General features: G+C 35.4%; 1 protein-coding gene across 4 annotated transcripts in view; it reads left to right on the top strand.

Annotated features, from left to right (window-relative positions):
• The window catches only part of LOC139979704 (exocyst complex component 1-like), a 33029-nt gene that overhangs the window by 13849 nt on the left and 2183 nt on the right, over positions 1-16997 (top strand). For 2 of the 4 annotated variants that reach the window (XM_071990748.1, XM_071990749.1), the window contains exons 13-22: positions 929-975; positions 6503-6529; positions 8841-8921; positions 10312-10450; positions 11137-11220; positions 12212-12365; positions 12780-12800; positions 14906-15030; positions 15273-15479; positions 15788-15859. In XM_071990748.1, the coding sequence (XP_071846849.1) occupies positions 929-975; positions 6503-6529; positions 8841-8921; positions 10312-10450; positions 11137-11220; positions 12212-12365; positions 12780-12800; positions 14906-15030; positions 15273-15479; positions 15788-15859 (957 nt within the window). The remainder of the gene's footprint in view (positions 1-928; positions 976-6502; positions 6530-8840; positions 8922-10311; positions 10451-11136; positions 11221-12211; positions 12366-12779; positions 12801-14905; positions 15031-15272; positions 15480-15787; positions 15860-16997) is intronic. The other 2 variants (XM_071990751.1, XM_071990750.1) reach the window with 2 other exon arrangements.

The raw sequence follows: 16997 nt of genomic DNA, 5'->3' as shown, positions 1-16997 counted from the left end.
GTAGTTGGTATGGTTAAAAACTTACATCAACACATATAATTACTATAAATCAATGTGGTTGGTATGGTTTAAAACTTACAGCAACACATATAAGTACTATAAATCAATGTAGTTGGTAAGGTTAAAAACCTACAGCAACACATATAAGTACTGTAAAGCAATGCGGTTGGTATGTTAGCAACACATTATTTATTAGTTTCTTGAACTGGTTGCACAAAGGATACAAATTAGCTGTGTTTAAAATATTACCATGGTCAGTATTTGGAGGGTGGAGGTAGTCAGAAGTCACAGTACTTTGGATACTGTATCACAAGGATCATGTCCAACTTTAATTTGAACTTTGTCATTTTAATGTATTGTATAATCATGAACAGAACTAGCTGGAAAATTTCTGAACAAATTTCGAAAGAACTTAAATATTGAATTGTACCATGGTGGGTGGAGTGGATTAGGGTGCACTCAAGATTTTGAATTGGCAATATATTTTACTGATTGCCAAATTGATTCCTCATTATTACATATCTAGCTTTTGCAATGTATTTAATAGCTACATGTACATCTGTGTTGTTTGATATTTTGTTGAAACTCTAGGCATCATTCAATGCACACAGTTACTGTAGTATCTATGGAGTTACTGGTATATAGTACTAGTATGAAAACTATGGCTAGAAGAAAGTATAACAAGAGAATATTTCTTTCATTTTTTTATATTTGACACACAGAAAAGAACACTAAACAATTGTTCATTAGATATTGTTTACTCATCTTATAAGCCTCACACCACAAATCAATAGATTTGCTAGCATGTCAAGTGTGGCTCACTTTACATCGCTATGGTAACAGCACAAAATATAGGATTCCACCAGTATACTAGTCTTATTTATTCCTGTCTACCCTCAAAATAAACGTTTCTTTTTTTCTTCTTCAGATCGATGAATTTGATGGGGGTTTCATGAGTCGACATAAGAAGATTGAGTGAGTTTTGAATTCTTTACCTCTGTTGCAGTATGGCACAGTACACATTTTGCATGTTGAAAGAGTGGTTTGCAGTGACTTTAGTGTACAAACAAATGTGTCAGGCATGTATTTGTGATGTGCATAAACCTGTTTCATGGATTCTTGTTTGTCTTCTCATATTCCAGCTGAAAGCTGAGCTCATGTTACTTATGTAATTCCTGTAATCAATGCAATCAATACTCCACAGTCTGTGTATGACAGCACAAGATATATGTATAATGTATCTGCAAAACAGTACATAAATGCTTTGAATTATTCTCCAGTTTGTTTGGGTTATGCACCTTAAACACTTCTGAAATTTGAAGAGAGAGTTAAAGCAAGTCCTGAGGGAATTTAAGGTGTTAAGGACTAACTTAGATGAAACATTTCTATCATGGGAAGGGGATGACAGGACAGTCTACTCCATGTCTGGGATTTCACTGATATACTTTCATTATGCTATCTAAGAATGACAGTTTTAATGTTGCAATTTAAAATGAAACCTTTGCCCAGGAAATGTGTCTCAGTAAACAAGAATTGCTTTGTTTTACAAGTTGAAAGAGTTTTGTGAACTCATTAGACTAGGTGTAATTGGCGTGTCCTATTAACAAACAGTGTATTGTCTTGGTTTGATGGATCACCTGGGTTGACTACAAATGTTGTGTGGTTTTAATGCATCATTGGTTATGTTGTCATGGTTAAATAAAGAAAACAGGAAATTGGGAGGAGCAGAAAAATAAGAGTTTAGAGTTAAGATGTTCATCAATAGGCATATCTGACCCTGACACACTGTAATTGATGACTTGAGGAAAGTTCGACTGTATTTTATGAAAAGGAGACACCTAAAACTTTAATACATGCTTAAAAGTTGTATCAACATATGAATTTGGTGTGTCAATTACTCCATAAGTAAAATAAACCTGTGTTAGCGTACTATAGTTAACAGGTTTGGACTAGGCAACTATTAGTGGTACAACTAGTATGCAGTACATATATCAATAAGTAGAATTCATAAGCCTCACTTCTATATTGAAACTACAATTTATAGGCAAATTCACTTCACAATCTTGAACAATCAAGTAAGGTAATCATATTATATCAGAACTTTTTTCTTGTGTATTATTAACAAATTTTGTCAGCATTCTTTTTTTCTCAAATAAATGCAATATGAATAAGTTCCTAACCAGTGTATTAAAAATGTATATCATGGATGAATAGACAAATAAAATGGGGATGGGAGGGGGGGGGGAGAAGGGGGTGGCTAATATCTGAGAAACAAAAATGAATGCAATTTATTCCTAACCAGTGTATTAAACATATATCACGGATGAACAGACATCTTAAGAGGGTGGGGGGGTGGGGACGGGCTAACATCTGAGAAACAAACATGAATGCAATGTGAACATGTTCCTAACCAATGTATTAAACATATATATCATGGATGAACAGACAAATTAAAGATGGGGCAGGGGGGGGGCTGACATCTGAGGAACAAAAATGTCACTGGATTAATGAAAGTACTGAGTAGTGTGTAACCAATCTGTTTCTGAAAGTAGTAATATGAAATTTGAACAGGAAATTGTACATTAAATATTTTACAATGTGCTTGAACAGTATTTAAATTCCTATTTAAATAGGTGAAGCCTTGCATGGAGACAGGAAGGGATGAAAAAGTAATGCATTCTAATTTTCATAATATACATAAAGAAAAGGAAGGGTGCAATCAGTGGTCTCAGTGACATAATTGTTCCTGTAAGCTGACCTGGCTATCTGCAGGGAGATAATCTAGGTCTAGTGATAGGATTAAAAAATGAAGACCATCCTAGTTTTGGTGGCTTGCCATCTTTTCAAGATTGGCCTATAAGTGGGAAAATTGAGCAGTTTTGATGACTCCTTTGCTGAAGGCAAATTCAATTTATGCGATGCTGATGTCATTACCATGGCGTGTATTCCTTTTTGACATGTTCTAGTGTGTGCTTGTGTGACACCTTGGCTTTAAAATTCTCAAAAGGTGCATGATGGATGAACGTTGTACTTGGCATGTGGATTGACCTAATATTGAACACAAAACCCCAATTGTTTTTGGAGGAAGTCAAAGATCATTGGAGGTTAATAGAAGTGAATGTCTGTAAAACCTTGTAAACGTAATAGCTTCAAAAGCAAATCTTGAATGAACTCCATACATGGTATGTGCACCCAACTTGGTTAGTACAAGAATAGTATTGTTTTCTGTGTAGTTCAACCATCATTTGAGGTCAACAGAGATCATAGTCTCAAAACATTAGTTGCAGAACTGAAGCTTGGATGAACTTTATATATGATCCATCTTATTTAGTACAAGCATCCTATCAATTGTTTAATGTGTGAAACATCACTTTAGGTCGCCAGAGATCAGGGTATGAAAAATCTGTAAGCATGTTAGCTCCAAAAGTAAAGCTTGAAAAACTCCATGATTGGCGATCACAAAAACCTGGTGTGAACAGTTTACATTAAAACTATAAATATTATATGGGGCAGCAAAGAAACAGGAATTAGCCTGTTGTCATTCTGGCTTGTTGTAAATGGTATTTCTTTTATCTTTATCATTTGTACAAGAAAATGACAACTTGTGTTAGTAAAACCTCTATTATCTGAATCAATGTATCAAATGTAAAATGTGATATTAATCCGTCTCCATTATACAGATCAAGCATGTGTAAGGTTAGAGCAAAAAATGCTCTAGAAATCCTACAAAATATTAAACAGCCAACACGTGTTACATATCTTTATGTCATCAAAATGGATTACACTGCTGCTCTTTGTTATCATTTGCCTATCATTCTGTAGCTAAAACAGAGGTGATGGTTGACTCCCCCCCCTTCCTCTCCCCTCCCATCATTCTTCATATTACCCCAGAGAGGAAGATTGACATTGTCAGGCTATGTAGGTGACTGTTCTCATTATTGTTCAACACTAGACTGGTTCATTTGGTAACAATGTTACGACACTAGACTGGTTCATTTGGTAACAATGTTACAACACTAGACTGGTTCATTTGGTAACAATGTTACAACACTAGACTGGTTCATTTGGTAACAATGTTACAACACTAGACTGGTTCATTTGGTAACAATGTTACAACACTCGACTGGTTCATTTGGTATCAATGTTACAACACTAGACTGGTTCATTTGGTAACAATGTTACAACACTAGACTGGTTCATTTGGTATCAATGTTACAACACTGGACTGGTTCATTTGGTAATAATGTTACAACACTGGACTGGTTCATTTGGTAATAATGTTACAACACTGGACTGGTTCATTTGGTAACAATGTTACAACAGTAAACTGGTTCATTTGGTAACAATGTTAACTGGTTCATTTAGTAACAATGTTACAACACTGGACTGATTCATTTGGTAATAATGTTACAACACTAGACTGGTTCATTTGGTAACAATGTTACAACACTAGACTGGTTCATTTGGTAATAATGTAACAACACTAGACTGGTTCATTTGGTAGTAATGTTACAACCTTAGACTGGTTCATTTGGTAACAATGTTACAACACTAGACTGGTTCATTTGGTAACAATGTTACAACACTAGACTGGTTCATTTGGTATCAATGTTACAACACTAGGCTGGTTCATTTGGTAATAATGTAACAACACTAGACTGGTTCATTTGGTAGTAATGTTACAACACTAGACTGGTTCATTTGGTAATAATGTAACGACACTAGACTGGTTCATTTGGTAATAATGTTACAACACTAGACTGGTTCATTTGGTAACAATGTTACAACACTAAAACTGGTTCATTTGGTAACAATGTTACAACACTAGACTGGTTCATTTGGTACAATGTTACAACACTAGACTGGTTCATTTGGTAACAATGTTACAACACTAGACTGGTTCATTTGGTAATAATGTTACAACACTAGACTGGTTCATTTGGTAATAATGTTACAACCTTAGACTGGTTCATTTGGTAATAATGTCACAACACTAGACTGGTTCATTTGGTAATAATGTTACAACACTAGACTGGTTCATTTTGTAACAATGTTACAACACTAAAACTGGTTCATTTGGTAACAATGTTACAACACTAGACTGGTTCATTTGGTACAATGTTACAACACTAGACTGGTTCATTTGGTAACAATGTTACAACACTAGACTGGTTCATTTGGTAATAATGTTACAACACTAGACTGGTTCATTTGGTAATAATGTTACAACCTTAGACTGGTTCATTTGGTAATAATGTCACAACACTAGACTGGTTCATTTGGTAATAATGTTACAACACTAGACTGGTTCATTTGGTAACAATGTTACAACACTAAAACTGGTTCATTTGGTAACAATGTTAGAACACTAGACTGGTTCATTTGGTAACAATGTTACAACAGTAAACTGGTTCATTTGGTAACAATGTTACAACACTAGACTGGTTCATTTGGTAACAATGTTACAACACTAGACTGGTTCATTTGGTAATAATGTTACAACACTAGACTGGTTCATTTGGTACAATGTTACAACACTAGACTGGTTCATTTGGTAATAATGTTACAACACTAGACTGGTTCATTTGGTAATAATGTTACAACCTTAGACTGGTTCATTTGGTAATAATGTCACAACACTAGACTGGTTCATTTGGTAATAATGTTACAACACTAGACTGGTTCATTTGGTAACAATGTTACAACACTAGACTGGTTCATTTGGTAATAATGTTACAACCTTAGACTGGTTCATTTGGTAATAATGTCACAACACTAGACTGGTTCATTTGGTAACAATGTTACAACACTAGACTGGTTCATTTGGTAACAATGTTACAACACTAGACTGGTTCATTTGGTAACAATGTTACAACACTAGACTGGTTCATTTGGTAATAATGTTACAACACTAAACTGGTTCATAACACTAGACTGGTTCATTTGGTACAATGTTACAACACTAGACTGGTTCATTTGGTAACAATGTTACAGCACTAGACTGGTTCATTTGGTAATAATGTTACAACACTAAAACTGGTTCATTTGGTAACAATGTTACAACACTAGACTGGTTCATTTGGTAACAATGTTACAACACTAGACTGGTTCATTTGGTAACAATGTTACAACACTAGACTGGTTCATTTGGTAGTAATGTTACAACACTAGACTGGTTCATTTGGTAATAATGTTACAACACTAGACTGGTTCATTTGGTAGTAATGTTACAACACTAGACTGGTTCATTTGGTTACAATGTTACAACACTAGACTGGTTCATTTGGTACAATGTTACAACACTAGACTGGTTCATTTGGTAACAATGTGTTGTACACTAGACTGGTTCATTTGGTAATAATGTTACAACACTAGACTGGTTCATTTGGTAATAATGTTATTCCAGTGTATGTAACCAATTGTAACTGCACTGTGTTCATGATTGATGTGGCATGCTATTAACAGTGTTTTGTTGTGACTGTCTGATCCTTAAATCCTGCAGCATGAAGGCAATGCCCAATGATTTGAAGTAAGTTGTGCGCAATTCGCTTTTGATGCTCCAGCTTTTGCATTAGTGTCTCTGCAAAGAGATGGTTGCATTTCACGTTGATCGTTTTTGCATGTAATTAACATGATTTACAGCTCACTCGAACCTAGCTGTTACAGCTGATCAGGAGGACTAAGCTAGAGTCAACTGATCGTGTTTGAAGATCGCTGGAGATTTCCCTTGCACGTCACCCTGCATATCCATCTGCGTGTTCTGTGTTGTTGGTCATTGTATCTGTTGCTGCTATTAGAGCTGGTTGGATCATGGGGCTAATCTATACAAGAAGACTTCACCATATACAGCATTATACAGATCATTGTGCATCCTCTACTGTATATGATGTTAGTACGGTAGAAAAACACACTTTATTGTTGCATCTATTGGTAGAGCTGCTCATTTTCATCTGCTACATGAGTTTATGGATAATTCCTAACTGCATGTAATTTATCTCATTCATCCATTGATTAACACTTTCATTAACCTTCTAATTCATTAGTATCTCTTTTCAGTTGTCCTTTCTTATACTTTTTTTTCATTCTTGATTCCTTGCCGGAGGCAAAAAGAATCTATGTGTTCATGATGGCATGGGGGTGTGTTACCTTTTGGCTTGTAAACACAGTTTGTGGGTCCACCTTAATGACTATGAGGACTTCTATGGAGGTCAATTGCAATTTGAGGTCAACAGAGGTCAAAGACTGTAAACCTTGTAAACACAATAACTGCAAAAGTAACACTTGGATGAACTTTGTACTTGGTATGTTAATGAACCATATGAAGTACAATGTCTGATATAAAATGTAGCAAGGAATCATGAATCATGTTGTCATGTTGTTTTTTGTTTTACAAAGGTTCGAAAGATGTTACATACATTGCATTCATTGGCTTTAAGTTTATTTCACACTGGACCTTTGTTTAATGCATATTAGTGTAATAAAGCTCTATCTAAGCATTGTGTATCCCTGCAGTAAGTATGAAATATAAATTGTTTGCTTGAGTTCTGCTAACAACAACTAAAAGTTTGGCTAAAAAAATGCATTGTCATGATTGCATAATCACAAAACTTTGTTGAGATAGGTAACAGTTTGCGTGTGTTTATGGTGGCATGCATAATGTTGCTGGGAGCTGTTGCATGTATTACGTGCTTTTGATTTGTGATGTTAGTATTATTGTTTTAGTTGCAACAAAAATCTTATATCAAGAAGTCACCTGAATCTTTTTTAAGTCACAAAATTCCTTCAAATATAAATTTGAATCAGTCCCTGTTTTGCTATAGGGAGTATAGCTAAGGATGACCCATGTTGAAAGTCGTACATATCAGCCTGAAGTTAAGGCTGGAACTGCTTCTACGTGAGATGTTTGCTCGCTTTATTTATACTTTATTACTGGTGTTTTGTTTATTAGTGGGCCAGTCTTTCATTTAATGTATTACTATGGTGTTACTACTGAACGAGAAGAGCTCCATGTGGGGTATGAACTTGCTTTTTCAATATATGCTTGTGCATTAGTCCACCAGTATTTATGCACGTCATAATCACAACAATTTCAAAATCCAAATAGAAAGGTTGTGTGTTCCTTTTAGGTATAACATTCCTTACAAAGTACAGCCACTGTATGTAACTCTTACAAGTCATAGGTGGGCACCAAATCAATCGTGCAGGTCATGTTGAAATTTTGTACCTAATCTCTGGACCACAACCCTTAAGGATATATGCCAACTTCTGTTGCCAAAAATTGGAAATATTACGTAATATGGGAATGAAATATGATAAAGTTCTTCATGTGCATAGCCAATCTCACAATTGCCATTTCTGAGGATACTGTTGCATCCTAAAGGATGAATCACCAAGATTATAGTCAGCTAAATTCATTGATTCCTAAAATATATCATTAGCATGTCCAGGACGGATAATTCTTAAACTTGGTTCATGGAAAACATTGAATGTATTGGAGAGTTTGAACATGATTAAGTAGCATTAATTATGTTCAGTAATAATAGGAATAAGATTTTCAATGCTTTTTCTGGTTTTCATGTTCTTAGAGGTGAGTCGGGAAGGGTGTCCAGTTAAACGTATGAATGGAAATACGATTTTCATAAATGTCAAATGTTCAGGCCAATCTTATAAAGCAGTTGCTGTGACACAGATGCTGTATTAGGAAGAAATAATAATAATAATAACAATATAGCAAACAAGAATACAGAAGGCATTTTAAGAACACTGAGGTATAAACCTTTTTTTTAATATCTCTCTTTACCCTTTTAACATTAAATATTTAATTTTTCTTATCGCTCTAGATCTCTGATGTCTGTGCTCTTCTCTACATTGGAACAGGAATTGCGGAATTTTATTTCCTTCTCCGAGAAAATGGATAGCTTGTAAGTCTATAATAAAATGATTATTTACAGCAGTTGGTGCATAGCAGAGTGACATGTCTGGTGTCGTAACAAGTCCAGCCTCTGAATTGAACTCAAGATGACTTCATTCTTGGTGACTTGACATGAGTCTGATCCCCAAATAACTTGACTTGACTCAAACTGGCAAACTTCTCTTAAGTCATTGAAAAGGACTTGACTTTACTTAGGATGGAACCATCACTTAACAATACATATGGACTCACAGTCAAAGCAAGGAACTTGTGTCATTAGAAGGGAACTGAATCTTCAGCATTGAGAATTCAGGAATGCTATAATTATATTAGCATTCATCATACAATTAAGGCTTGCATACAAATGTAGCATTTGTTTAACGGCTGTCAGTACTAATAGTAATGAGTAATGGCAAAGAGTATATTGCATATAAAAATGCCAAGTTGGTTCTTGAAATACAATTTCATTGTGTGTGCACAAAATATTAATATTAACCTAATAGGAAGTTTATAGTGAACTTTAAATTCTGAATTATGACACTGTATAAAATGAGCCTTGGTAAAAATGGTTGGCATGTAGTCTGTTATCAACTTAAACTAACTCACAGAAATGTTGACTACTTAAAATACTCATGGTGACTTGGGCAGACTTGAGACTTGGGTGACGTTTACAAGGAGCACAAAGTTGAACTCAAACTTTATCACAAAGTTGATAGTTTAATATTAAAACATATACTACTGTTGGACTCTTTGTTTTGCATATCTATAATTTTTTTATATTCTTCATTTCTTTGAGGATTCCCCTGTACCAGTGTCTTAGTTAAAGTTTCATAGAAATCTTCCCAATTTTCATGTTCACTGATGTCTCTTGTAATGTTGTATTAATGGAGGCTACAAGCACTTATCTTCTGTTTGTATAAATGTGTATACACGTACAACCTGTAAAGGATTAAAATCAAATGTTTGAATTAAGGGGGACAAATTTGAAGATGTTTAAAAATCCTGAGAATGGAGAACACCACTTAAATATGAGCTATTCAAGACCTAGCCTAATATACATATGAGAGCCAAATAAGGGTTGAAGTCTAATCAACTGTCTAGGGTAGTAACTATCCCATTGTTTGCAAGAAGTATCTAACAGGTTTGTCAAGACATTTACAAGAGTTTTTGTTAACTTTAGATAGCAAATGCAGCCAACTACTGAAAATTATTCTGAGAATTATTTGGATACAATGTGAGAAGGCCAGTGTTAACATTGCTCTTAAACCGGAAAGCATGATAAGATATCTGGATGCATGCAACATCCCAACTTGAAAATTTGAAGTACCCTTCCTCATGTTTGTAAGGGAATGTTACATATCAGTGGTATGTTTGCTGTAAATTTTCCTTTCTTGTTCCAGTTTCTCTGTGTTTATGCTGGTCAGGATAAGCCATGATGTCCTATCTCAGTCACAGACCAATAAATCTTCAGCTTCCTACCTCCATCTAATCCTTGCCAACTGTCTGGTGGAGGTCAAACGAAAGTTTGATTTGTACATCGTAAGTAGATCTGCATATGGTTACTACAACTTGTACAGACTAGGTACTGTATATAACACACAGTGCAACACAAATATATTGAGAGAAGTTGCATCATAATGAAATCAGTAGGCATAACTGTAGTGCAATACTGTAACGCTCATATGCTCCATTAACTTTAGATATTTACAGCGTCTCATATATTATTTATGTGATGGATGGTCCTAATAACAGCTTTAGAATGAACTTTTTTATCCATCAGTATGTTCGATGATGGACTACTGATGAGCTACTGTTTTGATCCATCAGTTTGATGGAGTACTAATGAGCTACTGTTTTGTTACATCAGTATGTTCAATGATGGACTACTGATGAGCTACTGTTTTGATCTCATGATATTAGTATCTTTCTCAACCTCAGATTTGCATGCATCGTTTACTATCTATGCATTCCCAAACACATTAGGTTAATGCAGGCAACCAAGAGCCAGGTAATGGAAACATGACTGATTATCATTCAGTAGTTTCATATTCACAACATGACATGATAACACTTCTAGGCTCCCTGTAATTGCATCACCTGGGTATCAACATGGAGCACCCTACTCGTGACCCATGAAAGGGATGTTGCCCTACTAAATATTAAAGTCCAGAGCAGTTGTGAGGTATAACCCTTTACTCATTGATCTTCTTGTTTTTCTTCGGTAGGATGCCCTGGAGCAATCAGTAAAAGAGACCAAGGTATCCAAGAGGGGCAGATGTGGTATACTTGGATTTGTGAAAGACTTTGAGGTGAGATAATACCTTCACCAAATTAGAATGGAATTGTGATATTTGCAGTAGACGCACCATGGTCATAGTCACTGTGGCCATTTAAGGGGTGCTGGAGCCATAGGTATCAGTTTCATGAGATAATGTTCTGTGTTTAGTGTCTGCACTATGTTTGTTTCCAGTCTGTTGTTTTCTGTAGAAGTCAAAGGTCATCTGAAAATCTAGACAAATCTTGTTACCACCTTTACTTCCTAAGTGAAAATTTACATCATACTCATAACATCATACTTATAATAAAGGTCTACCTTGGTGATTAAAAGAAATTTAACCATGATAACTGCAAATTCAAAGCTTGGATGAACTTCATAGTCTTGATGTTATTAAAAGTAACTGAATTGGATTCCTTGACAGACAACAAGAGTGATTTTGTGCGTAATGTTGTGTATAGTAGCGATCAGCATGCTGTCTGTTTATTACAGTATTCTCTATCTCTGCAGGCTACTGGTAGCTCTATGAGAAACACATTAGCCATGATAGCCATTCCTCATCTACCCCCTCCCCAACCCAGCCCTGGGTACAGACAACATAGAATAATATGTATGTCACATACAGTAATTTGTTACTTTGGTCTACTGAAATCACCAGGAAGTAGAAAATTAGCCATAAGATTTGCAAATGGAACAAGACAATGTGGCAATTTTAATGGTCACAAGAATTTTGTTTTTAACAGGAATAAATGCTAAATCTCTGCAATATAGGAGGATGAAAATATTGTGACAACATAGATTTCTTGGTTAAATTTAGGGGAATCCAGTTATGTGTGAATGTTATATGCAAGATCAGAGTGACACACAGTTACAACCTAAATCAAAATACAGATTTAAGGATATGTTTCGCAAACAGGGCTGGTTTGTTTCACCAAGAGCTATCGAGTTCTGATTTCTGTAGCTGTAGCTTGAAGTTTTCAAGCCCAACAATTCACTGTTGTTTATTTCATGACCCAATTGTACAGATCTTTGCAGAGCAAGCAGAAACTGTATTTAAGGGATCGGAGAGACGTAGAGACTTGGACAAAGCTTACAGTCGTCTGATGATCGCCCATCACTCCGCCATTCACAGAGTCGCCATCGAACACCAGAAGACACCAAGGGATGTTGTCATATTTGGTAAGTTCACAGAAAATGCTCTTCAAAAAGGGGCAGGAATATTAAACGCCCAAAAGAAATCATGTTATTCATCCTACTAAATCCAAGTTTGAAAGCCAATGTAATATTACTATTGTTTGACTGTATAGCAATATGTGATTTAATGTCATTACAAGTTGCTTATGGTGTCTAAAGTTAAAGAATAGCAAAGTATGTTAAACGTACATTCTGTTTGAAGGGAGGTGTCAAATAACACAGAATGACACCCTAAATAGATCTGTCTTTTGAATCAGACTTTACATTGTACAGAGATGTAGATAGCTTGTTTGTAGTTCTTACCTTAATTATTGTTATAAGTAACTGGACAGTTTGATTTATGAAGTCATTTCTGTGAACCCATAGTTTGAAATTTATTATATGTTTCTCTTCTTGCAGAAAACTTTCACTATTTGCATGGTAAGTCAAATTCAGACCTTTGTATTATAGTTCTAAGAAGTCTAAAGTCACTTAAATGTTATTTTTTATTACCATGCTGAAGGCTCAGTAACCCTTGCAATCGCGCTGGCGTGTATGTGGGTGTGTGTGTATGTAACTGCTAGTTTGTAAACACTATATCTCAACAACCACAAGTTGAATCAATGTCATACATGGTAGGTAAATGCTCCATGATATGTAGATGTGCACATTTGTTTTTGGTTCCCATCTCATGAATATTAATTAGTGGGTGGGGCTTACCCGCTACAACCGTATGTCCAATTAAATCATAATTTGTATAGTGATGTACTACATAGTAAGTACATGTTCTTTGCAACAACAATTTCTACCTCATTAGTATTCATGAGTGGGTGGGGTTTAATGGGAAATCGTCAAAAACAGCTTATAAGCACGATATCTACATAAACAAGTTGAATCAATGTCATACTTGGTAGGTAGGTCCAGCTTGGTTAGTACAAAAACCCTATTGACATTGGTAGAGGTCACATGAGGTCAACATGTGTCAAAGTCTAAAAACGTTTAAACATGAAAACTCCAAAATAAAAGCTACAATTAATCTGTGAATTCTCCAATGCTGTGATTTTTCTTTTAATGAACATAGTTTGGTCAAATTCAGTTCAGTTCAGTGAAGGGGCTCTGTAGGATTTCAGCAATACATACAGTCATCCAGGAAATGAACTCTGCTTCGGAGAGTTGATAGTCTTGCTTTAAATGTGCACTCAAACTGCTCTTATCAGGTTTCACTTTTTGAGCTTCAATGGGTCTCAAATGGTGCAAACATTGGCTCAATGGGTCCAGAGGTCATCTCAAATGGTCTCAAAATTGGTCATTTCTCTGTGATTTATACAAATTCATTTCTTGCTTTGGCGCTTGGTTTTGAAAATATTTCACATTGTATAAACAATGTCTTGTAACTCTCATTTATTAATAACAAAATTATTAATGGAATGGTTGGTAACAGAGCTGATTTGCTAGCTCAAAGTTGGTAAAAGAAAATGTCATTTATTCATACGTCTAGGTGTCTATATTTCAAATATGAAGACTGTTCTTCCTGGATATTGAAACATTTTGGAATAAAAGTTCTCTACTGTAAACTCCATACCAGTGAACCAAACAGTCGATGTCCACAAGGGAGTGCTACAAATAAGAGCTGAAAATCACCGATCTTTTCTGGTTGTCACTGAATTTGTGGACAAATTTAACTACTTGCTCTACATTAGTCAGATTGTTATTTTGAATTTTGAGCAAATCGTATGGCAAGGATTCACAAAGCTGCCTTTCTGGTTATACTATAGATGTCACTAAATAGACTTTGTCAATATGACAGCCAATTCCTGGTACCTTCCTTTATGTGTTGCTGCATTAGTCAATAGAAAATCCTCATCATTTTGGTGTGCACAAGTTCATGAATATTAACATGTATGGCTTACCACACTATGAATATGTTTGGGCATTGGAACGACTAAACGTTTTCATTTCTGGTATAGTCAACTCAGACCGAGCAGTAAGTGAATGGTTTACAAACTGGAATGTTGATATGTTAAGTGATATAAGGATAGCTTATGTGTATTATAAGCCTTTGTGGATGCAATGTTCATACATCTGACATCCTAGCATGACAAAGTTATAACATTAGGCTGTCTAGACAATATTACATTATCCTGTCTAGACATTTTCATATCATATTACAGGAGCAAAGGAGTCCCAGGCAACCCAAAGATAATTTTTCATTCAAATACCTTATAATTTTTCTTTCATATTCCTCATAATCTGTAAAATTGTTTGACTGTTTTGTTGAAGCTTCAGTAAATAGTCAACATTTTGACATGAAAAGTAAAAAAAGTATGACAAAACACAACTGGAAAGTTCCACAGTTTGTGTAGAAATGTCATTATGGTAATGTGGTAAAGAAACAAAATTATAGAAAGTGGCAGTGGACCAACTCCAGTGTTCTACTAAAATGAATCTGATAACAAAGTCAGACCAGAGAATTTCATATTTTTCTGGTCCCTGAGGTATTTTCTCTGAGGGAATATTATATCGTATGTCTCTTTGTCTGTTTATAGCATTACTCTCAAGGTTAAAGATAACAAGCTTGGAGCAAGAACGGAAAGAGGCCAAACAGAAATACCAGGAGCATATGCAATCATATGTCATCGATTCTTTAGGGAGACCAATGGAAAAGCTGACTGTAAGTTTTATCACTCTACTTATAATAGCAGTAATGTATCTGTTGATATGTTAATGTTAAAGTTAAGTAGAAGTAACAGAATGAGACTGACGACATCAGATGTCTGCAGAACACCTGCAATTCCTCTGATTTTGTTACATTGTGATGAATGAAATATTAATATATATATTCTTCTGTGTCAGTCACACGATCATACATCTGACATTTGATAACATACTGACATTTGTTTCATATTTTCCCAGCATTTCTTTGAGGGTGTCCAGGCCCTGGTTGGTCAGGGAATGAAGGAGGTTTCATATTTTCACATTTGTTTCATATTTTCCCAGCATTTCTTTGAGGGTGTCCAGGCCCTGGTTGGTCAGGGAGTGAAGGAGGAGGAGGTCGGTTACCAGATGGCCTTCAATAAGCAAGAACTTCGCAAAGTTATCAAGGAATATCCAAACAAGGAGGTTTGTCCAAAGAAAATGTTTAGCGGATTTGTAGCTTAAATAACCACAATCTGTTCAGCTCTTGCATTCTTCCTTCCTTCCTTCTTCAATGTAATTTCCTGACAAGTGATAGTTGGTGAAAATGTTAAGTAGGTTTCATTTTTACACATGTTTAACTGATAATGAACATTGACAGTGTATCTTGACATCTTTAATTAGTTTACATTTATTAGGGAGTTTTGATCATTTGAAACAAATTGGTTTACATTTAGATTTATGTATTTATGGTATCAAATGATGACATCACACTTTTTCTTCTCACTTCATAGGTGAAAAAGGGCTTGGACAGCTTGTATAAGAAGGTGGAAAAGACACTCTGCGAGGAAACAAATCTGATGCAGGTAAGATTATCAGAGAAGAATATTTACATGCTACTCAAGCTGGTAAAACATTCACTTTCAGTGTGTTATTACTGAATGTTACCATCCATTCAAATCTGATGCAGGTAATATTATCAGAGAAGAATATTCACATGCCTCCTGAAAGTAGACTGCCTTGTAAACATGCTACTCAAGCTGGTAAAACATTCACTTTTAGTGTGTAATTACTGAATGTTACCATCCATTCACAAAGAATGCCATCTGATAACATAACACTCAGTTGAAAGGCCTGTTCAGTGCACCAGCTTATACCTTACATTAAATAAATACTTGCAAGCAATTGAAACTATGCAGTAACGTTGGCGCGCGTGTGCGTGTGTTCGCGTCTGTGACACATGCTTAGGTCTGTGTTAACTCAACAACAGAGTCATGGATATAGTCATACAAGCTAAATAGATGTATTATAAGTGAGAAGGGGTGCCCTATTATTTTTGGCAATGACCTTAATAATTAATGAGAATATGGGGTCAAACAAAAATCTTTACATTGCAATATAACTCAGCAACTTTAAGTTGAATTGTAGCCAAACTTTGCATACACTTGTTGGTTAATAGCTGGTACATGTAGGCCTAAAATGTTTTGGACTATTTAGGCCCAAACATTGTGTGCCCATTTTTGTCCCGAGTGGGCCCAAATTTTATATTCACCTCGGATACAATTTGGGACACATTCTTTGTGGGGCCCAATATTATTGGGACCATTTGGACTCCGTTTTTGGTGGGGCAATGATATTTTGAGCCACAGTGTTGGGTCAATTATGTTTGAGACCATTTAGGCGCAAAGTTTTTATCAGGCCCAATTTTTTTTGGGAGGGACCAAGATTTTTAAAATTGCAATAACTCCACAACCTTAATTCAGATTGTGTCCATGAATACAGATGTTGGTAATAGCTGGTACAGGTGGGCATAAATATTATATTGATGACATGCAACACTTAAATATTCCACTAAGCAAGGAATTAGGGTGCTTGTTGTGGAAATATTTGTCAGTTTCTTTTAAAATATCTACCTATTGCTGTTTTGGTTTTGATTCATGGTTATGGAATGGAGATGATCAGTGTCATACTGTGTCAGAACTTTGAGTTGCTAGTTGGTAGTTT

The sequence above is a fragment of the Apostichopus japonicus genome, chromosome 14 (assembly GCF_037975245.1).
Source record: "Apostichopus japonicus isolate 1M-3 chromosome 14, ASM3797524v1, whole genome shotgun sequence".
In the NCBI taxonomy this organism is placed as follows: Eukaryota; Metazoa; Echinodermata; class Holothuroidea; order Aspidochirotida; family Stichopodidae; genus Apostichopus; species Apostichopus japonicus.
Note: the sequence above shows the minus strand (reverse complement) of the source record. Positions and strands in the feature narration are given on the sequence as shown.